The following is an 8150-nucleotide window of genomic DNA, read 5'->3' on the forward strand; positions in this document are numbered from 1 at the left end:
TTTTTCAATTGAAAAAACTGAAAATATGTAATTTTACATTTGTATCCTTATTAAATTTGAATGTCAAATAAATAATATATTAAATACCACAATATTTTAACATTTATAAGTAAAACTATATTCAAGTGAATACATAATTATTTTAGAATTTTAATATATAAAATACCATAAATTTTAAATTTTATCGTATATAATATAAAAAAGAAAAAACAATGATATTTTTATGTGGGGTAAATGTCTATGGGTGAGTTTTGAGATAGACATGAAAAATAAATTTAAAACAGGAATATTTTTTTACATTAGTAAGTAATTGACTTAAATCAGATTTCTCCATTAAGTAAAAAGCTAAAAAAATTGGCTTATTTTATTAAGTCAAAATTATTTAAAAAATCTCATTAAGTTATAAAAACAAACACTTCTAATTAACTTAATTAATTAAGTTAAGTCACTTTAAGTCATTAAGTTAAAAAACAAACGCCACCTTAGTCTGATTCTCCTTAAACCCATGTGAAAATCAGGATAACTAATCCATCAATTTTAGGAATAAATTTAAATTTAATCTCTAAAAAAAATTTAATCCACTTAATCTAATTTGAGTGAGTTTGCCAAACATGAAATTAGATATTTTATCTAAAAAATTAGTCCAATCTCACACTTTGTCTTGCTCCCAAACATGACCGTAGGCTATAAGCTGTATCGCTAACTTCTACAACAAAAAATTATTTAATCGATTAAAAAACATTTAATTTATTTATGATTAGTTTGTAAAATATTTGAATGGCAAAATATTGGCCCCCGGGGACTACCAATTTGAATGGAGAGCTACCATGCTTCTTCAGATGCCCTTTTTTCCCTATTTCTCTTAAAAATAGGGAGGATAAAATTCAAATAATTTTTTAACTTATATCAACCTCCAGATTCAAATTTGAATTGGGGAAAAAAAAAAACAAAACAAAAAAAATTAAACTAAACTAAACAAATAAACGAACAATGAAACAACCCAAATGAACATGAGCATAACATTCTGCTTGCATGAACCAAAAATAATGACTGAAGTCACTGAACCCATACCCTATTTCGAAACATAAAAAGAACAATTATTTGAAGCCTGAAAATTTCCTTCATAATCTACAAGATAATAGTTTTAAACAAAGACCAGCTATAACAACCCACTGTAACATGATAAACTTGGTTCATAGTTCAAAAAGCAACTTGATTATCTGTTTGAAAACACTACAACCAACATCTGCTTGGCTTTATTGCCATTTAAGATTGGGCAGAATGGCCTGACGCCTACTTCAAATACAGAGACAACATAATATCAATCCCAGCTCCTTGGAAAATAATAGAACAGGAGCGCGGGAAAGTCTTCTGCACTTAACCCTGTACAAACTAACCCACTAAATCTCTGTATCAAGAACTCCACAGCAAAGCATTGAAATAAAATCCCATGCAAAAGGTAGACGGACGAACCAAAACAGAAATAAATCCCAGCTGAGTTCAAACATAATACACATAGATCTGCTCATACTTTTGCCCAAACAGCAACATAGAATTAACTAAAAACAAACAAAAATGTAAATCTGAAAGTTTTTGCAGTCAATTGACCATATGATAGTTTCCAAGGAAGCTTCACCTTAGCTTACTGCTTCATTTCGTCGCCCAGAGTTGCAAAGCATGAATCTAGAACAGATGCCTAATTGTCTAGAGGTCAAATCAGGTTGCACATTCCTTGTCTTTTTAAAATTTAGTCTCAGAGGCCCCCTACTGATTCTCATTCACATTAAGTTAAACTCAGCAATGAGTCTATGCTCTACTGTTGCTTAGAAAATGACTGCTAAATCCAACTACATCAAGGTTTCAAGGACCTCTGAGAAAACTCATATAACAACTGCTTCTGGTGATCTGTAGTGAGAGGGGCAGTTGCCTCTAAGAGTTCAACTGGCACTTCCCTCTTAATAGCTCTGGCAACTTCCCCTGCATCAATAACATCAGATGGTACTTGCACTCGTAGGGACTGCATGACACTTTCAAATTTGCTTACTGAATACTTCCAGAGAAGGTTAAAGAATTCATTAAATATGACCTGCCAATCTGAGCGACTATTATCATAATTGCCAGCTGCAAGGGGATCTTTCAAAAGTTTAGCTGCCCTCTCAAGTACTGACATTAAGATATGGGTAACCCCATCCCCGGCCGCACTTCCAAGAGAACGAAGTGGGGGCTGCTCTGGGGAATAAACCACTGCTCGAAGGCAGGCACTAAGTGCAGGAAGATCCAATCCATGAACACATGATATAACAACCCTCATTAGGTTATTTGTAGTATCAACTGCACCCGAGTCAGGGGGCAGAGTTCCAAATAAAACCCTTAAATGACGAAAAATGGCCATGCAGACTACACTCATGAGCTCACCACCTGGATAGAGAAGCTGAAGGTACCTTGCCAGGAGTTTTCGGCCCTTGGGCAGAGAGACTATTCGTAAGAACACAAGATCATCCCTGGGAGGATGCCCAGCTGTGTGGCCATTATTGCGATATGGGTCAAGCAATTGAAGTGAGGCTGCCAACCCTTCCAGCAGGACTTGCCGCCTCCGTCTCAACTGGTTTCCACCATCTGGGGTCTGATTGAACTGTAGAAAACGATCAATATCATCTACATCAAGGAGAAGGCAAATACCATCTTCAATTGTCACTCGAGCTGCAAGCATTGGTTCCTCCTCCAGGGGCTTCTCAGTAATTTTCTGCTCCGTGTTTCCAGAACTCTGTGAATTTGGAGGATCAACTTCAAGAAGAGGGCGAGGCCTACGAATTGAAGAGAATGGAACCCTCCCAAGAGCATCAACCTGGAGAAAAGCATGTGGCTCAGTGTTTGCACGTGCTCGTGGAGGAAGATCCCTCAAGTGTGTTGGGCAGAAATGATGTTTAAGCTTTGCACTAGCATATTTTTTGGCCAGACAGGCCTGGTGGTAATAATCATCAATGTATGGGTCATTACTGTGTGTTGCTGCAAGCTGAATTCTAAGAATACCCTCAATTTCATCCACCATCATATATTTCGATCTAAACTGTGGCCACCCACCATTTCTTCTCTGAGCTGATTTCGGTCTTAGATCTCTTGAGTCAACCAGGCCAAACACTGCCTCAAAGTTGTTCATCATGGATGGAGAAGAAGAAAGATGGGAATTAAATACTTCAGATTGCATCGCTGGTAAATGGCCAAATGATGGTTGAACAGGATGCTGCAGCCTGTGCTGCTGTGCCTGTAATTGCTGCATTACTTGGGGAGGCATTAACCCATTTTGATGAGATAGCTGTTGTTGCAGCATATTGTTCACAAGACCAGAATGGTCTCTAGCATATAAGCCAGTCTGGTTTGCCCACTGGTTAGCTGGACGGCTATTAATGGATAGACCAGGAGCAAACTGAGGCAACTTTCCACCATACTGTGTCCCATGATGTAACCCAGCCATTTGCAGCTGAGAGTTAGAGAATGGAGAGAGGTTTGGTGAAGATGACAATTGGGATCCACCGGCAACATATGGAACATTCAGGTGGCCGGAATGTTGATTTGGAGAAGCCTGCTGAGATCTACCACCTGGGGGAGGATACGAAGTGAAAGACGACTTGGGCACAAGAATTGGTTCGCTGGAGAAATGATGGTGGTGGTGTTGCAGCTGCTGTTGCTGCTCAGGATATGAAGACGTTCTATACAGAAGCTGCTGTTGCTGTTCAGGGTATGAAGACGTTCTGCTCAGAGGCCTTGATTCTGTGATGTGAGGAAAAGAATATGGTTGTGATGACCACCGTTTCCCCTCTGGAATGCCTTCAGTGTCGAGCATCTGCTGCTCCAACAAATTACGATAATCATCTCCTTGGACCCATTCAGCAGCAGATGAACCTGAAAGAACCACGTTACAACTAGAACATACAGATTGTGCCAAATATAAGAAACGCTCATTTACAATGGGAACAAAGATATTGTCACTTGAACAAGAAACAGATTATATTCAGCCCAGACATTTACAATACAAAAACTAATATGTTAAGATAGCCAACTGAAAATAATAGGGAAGGATATGAACACTGGTGAAGGGAGAAGAGATTGCTATAGTTAAAAATTCCAAGCCAAACCACATACAATTGCTACACTACCAGGCACATGAAATTTTGTTTCTTTTAACCTAAACAACAGCAAGGTTGCCAATATTTACAAATTAATAGAGTACCAACAAAGAAGGAAACCAACTGTGGATTTTAAATGTGGCCAAGTCTATGTACTTATCAAATTTTGACCAGGAAACATTTTAAAATTTGGGCACAAGCAGCCGAAGATATCACTATAGAGCCAAGCTTCTCCACAAAACGCAATGACCTGTTGAACTAGATAATTTTTTAAATCTTCTCAATATATCAAATAGAACCCAAAATTGTTTAAAAGTTCATAAAGGTCAAACATTACACTCAATTGATCACGTAAATTGTTTCTCGGTTACATTTTCTTCGGTCCCTCATAGAAATGATCAAAGAGAATCATTTTGAAACAGCACCCAGATATTTACACATGAAGATATATAGCCACTTATTAGATGATGCCAATCACTTTGCTTATTAAGTCATCATTAAATTAGCAGAAACCAGCATCTGTTATAGCCCGAACAGAAAATTGAAGTGTTGTAATTGAAAAACCATCAGGTAAGTCCTAGTTCGTTGGTTGCCTAAAAGCTTAAAAATCTCATAGGCTAGCAAAACCAATCTCATAAGGTAAATACTTAAAAATCTCATTGGTTAAAAAACCAGCCTCAAATTTGATGAAATCATACGCAATCCCAAGACCACATCAAATTTTTCAGAAATAAAAGAGAGAAGTTTTCATTATTATTAATGTTGAATTCTTGGTTATACCAACAAATAAACACTAGAGAAATTGAAAATAAAAGAGGCAACAAGAATATTAAAGTTCATATAAATTGATTGGGTTAAAAACCAGTTCAGATTGCAAAAAAATGTACGTAAAACATCCAGTTGTACTCACTTTCTCTGGATCCCCAATCACCAATTATCCCAGCACCTCTTGGTCCACTAACATCTGTGTTCAACTGCAGCAAACAAAGAAACATAGACCATAAAGACAAGGGGGAAAAAAAGTTTTTTCCAACTCCACTCCTGAAAGAAAATATGTGAAACAAATGCATAAAAAGGAGATAAAGATGCTGATTTCAACAATTGTTTAATTCTCTGATGTAATATATAATATACATAATAAAAGCAGAATTTTTTACAATATACATGAGCACTCAGTGAATAGAAAGAAACAAATAAGAAGAGAGCCACTAACTAAGCTTTGGTTAGTTTTGAGACTTCACATCCTGCTACAAGGCCAGATTAGAAAGAACCAAGATTACTAGTTTCAAGTAATAAATTTGAGAATAATGCCATGTTGCAAAAGGTGTTACTTGCAACGCTCACCCGTTTTCCATTCTTAGAAACAATTATTTCACTGGAAATATATTTTACGTTATTTGCTACAAATTTTCATAAACACGTTTTAAGTTAAGAAATAAGTTTGCTAATATAACAAACAGGTCACTACCAGTAACGAAAAACTTATTATTAAGTACAGAAGACTTGTGACTCAATAACAAAAACTTGAGGGCGTTGCAATTAACACCCTTTGCAACATAGGTGTGACCCAAAAATAAATAAAGATACAAAGCTTTTGCTACAATCAACTAAAATAATTGTACTTCATGCATAGTAGACTAACCTTTGAGAATGTACTGGCAAGATCGTCAATATCGGATAGTGATCTTAAAACTTCACCCTGCAATTAATATAAAGAAAAGTTGGTTGTCTTGGTTCAAACTTCAGCAGTCGAATGTTTTCAATTTAACTTAAAGTTCGAAACCATATTTGGAAGTATTCGACTAGCCATACAGGTGAGCAACTCAGAGAGAGAGAGAGAGAAAAAAAGGTCTGATTGTCGATTTGCGCACAAACATCCTTTACCATTTATGGAAACCTCATCCAACCGCAGCTTGTCTATTATAAGCAATAATAATATATGGGAACTCATTAACTTCATGATACAACGTAACCCCAATAGCAATTGTGCTCCGCATCACAAACTGTTCCATGCATGAGCTTCAAAAGGCATATGAAAATCCTAAAAACTACTTCAAAGAGCATTCAACCAAATAAGTGAATAACAACATAAATCAACACGACCTTAAAGACTAATCACTAATAAACCATTAAGCAGCAATTATAAGCCACGTGAGCAGAAAACACAGAGAACACTGTTACATTCTATCTTCATTTTCAAAAAGACCGGCAAAATTTAAGTTAAATGCTATTACCCAAACATAACAACATCCACTTAAAAAGCAGAAAAGTTACTAACAATTAAAAAAATCTGTTCATATGGGATCCTAACAAAGCAATCATTACAGTAAAAATTTAACAAAGCAATCCAGAAAAACAATAAACCTCTTCTTTATCAAAGAGAAACTCCTCTTCATCATAGGCGGGTGCCGGCAAATTATCTTCTTCATCCTCTAATCCACCCAACTCAACTTCCTCGACTACATCTTTACCAAAAAATGCATATTGCGATGCATCAAATACTGTATCTTCTGCATCACAAAATTCCAAGGGGAAAAAAAAAACACCAGATTTATAATAACTGCATAACCAAAAAAACAAAAAAAATCTGCAAAAGCTGAGCAAGTGAAAACGAACCGAACCTGTAGAATTTCCACCAAATTGAGGGGCTTTTCCAATACTTCCCCCACTATCAAACCCTTCCATATCTAATTTACCTATAATTTACACTTTTAGCCCTCAACAAAACAGAACGCAAGAAAAACAACACAGCTATATCAAAGCCAAATCTAAAGAAACAAAAAAGAAAAAAGCTAAAATCTGAATCTAAAACTAAATTCTTAACTAGTGAGTACTAAAAACCCTGAGGAGTCAAAAATCTGATGTATAGGGTTTTTAAAACGTCGACGAAGAAGAAGATCTGTACAGTTAATTGTGCACAGTGTCGTCTCATTTGTGTGCTTTTGACGTTATTAATTAATTTTCTTATAACTACATAATATAATATTGTTTTTTTCTTTTGTTGCCTCTGCCCTCAAAAATTATAAGAGAGAGTGAGAGACGATAGAGAGGAACCCTAAGAGAAGAGAAGAGAAGAGAAGAAAAGAGAAGAGATAACGATGGTGATTTTAATTCTAATCTTTTAAAAAAAAAATTAACTAATATTATTGTATTAGTTAGCATACAGCTTGGACGATAGAGGACGGTGAAGTTGAAGTTTTTGGCAAGTGTCTCCTGACTGTTTAGTTTTTTGAGGCTCCGCCTCGATTACCCGATTAACACATGGAGCTCCATTTAAAAAAAAAAGAATATTGTTTCTGTAAATTTTAATTAACATGTGACGCCACCAGCTTTTTTGCCAAGTTGTTTATCACATCAGATGACATATAATTCAAGATAAAATTTTAAGAGACTAGATTACAATTTTGATCCATTGAGTTCAGTCCCATAGTGATAAGTATTGAATTGGGCTTCAGGTTCCAATAGATGACAAAGGGGTATTTATTGTATAGTCTATATTACAATGTTAAAAAGAAAATTATTAGCGCGCTGATTAGGAGTGAATTCAAAACTCAATAAGCAGATTATTTTATAAAATTTGGTAATATAATAGTGTTGATATATCTTGCAATTGTTTATTTCATAATTTTCTCTATTTTGACAACAACTTTTAAAAACAAGCAAGAGGTTGTTTTTTATAAGTAGTTTATTAAATAAGGAACCACATCTTTCTAAAAGTTCTTATTATAACTTTAACATTTTAACAAAAATAAATAATTATTTCTTTTTTTACATATTATAATACATAAACCATTATATATCATATTACTGCCACAATTAAATCACACTAATAATAATTACATCATTGCAACCATGGCATTGCATAAATATATAAGGAGGCATGCACAATGTGAACTTTAATACGACAACAGTCAAAATGATCATAGTTTAATCTATGATGAAGGGATAGAAAGAGGTAATGACACTCAAATAGGGTCGACAAAAAGCGAGCTTGGACCGGGTTTTTTCAAGCCTAGGCCTAAGCCC

At 35.4% G+C, this 8150-nt stretch overlaps 1 protein-coding gene across 2 annotated transcripts; it reads right to left on the reverse strand.

Moving 5' to 3' along the window:
* Positions 1 to 1196: 1196 nt before the first annotated feature.
* Positions 1197 to 7314, reverse strand: LOC102611484 (protein PAT1 homolog). 2 transcript variants are annotated; one of them, XM_006477971.4, is made up of 5 exons: positions 6746 to 7314; positions 6489 to 6631; positions 5767 to 5823; positions 5035 to 5098; positions 1197 to 3900 (listed from the first exon to the last, which is right to left on the reverse strand). In XM_006477971.4, the coding sequence occupies exons 1-5, from the start codon at positions 6807 to 6809 to the stop codon at positions 1853 to 1855; spliced, it is 2376 nt and encodes a 791-aa protein (XP_006478034.2). In that variant the 5' UTR covers positions 6810 to 7314; the 3' UTR covers positions 1197 to 1852. The 2 variants fall into 2 exon arrangements, with proteins under 2 accessions (XP_006478034.2, XP_006478033.2); XM_006477970.4 differs by having other exon boundaries at positions 6489 to 6634; positions 6746 to 7312.
* Positions 7315 to 8150: the final 836 nt, after the last annotated feature.

This window comes from Citrus sinensis, chromosome 3 (assembly GCF_022201045.2).
Source record: "Citrus sinensis cultivar Valencia sweet orange chromosome 3, DVS_A1.0, whole genome shotgun sequence".
Lineage (NCBI taxonomy): Eukaryota > Viridiplantae > Streptophyta > Magnoliopsida > Sapindales > Rutaceae > Citrus > Citrus sinensis.

Coding starts and splice junctions, on each gene's coding strand:
- LOC102611484 (XM_006477970.4), bottom strand. CDS start 6,809: ATGGAAGGGTTTGATAGTGGGGGAAGTATTGGAAAAGCCCCTCAATTT. Junction 6,635..6,745: donor ATTTGGTGGAAATTCTACAG/GTTCGGTTCGTT, acceptor TTTGTGATGCAG/AAGATACAGTATTTGATGCA. Junction 5,824..6,488: donor TTCTCTTTGATAAAGAAGAG/GTTTATTGTTTT, acceptor TATTAATTGCAG/GGTGAAGTTTTAAGATCACT.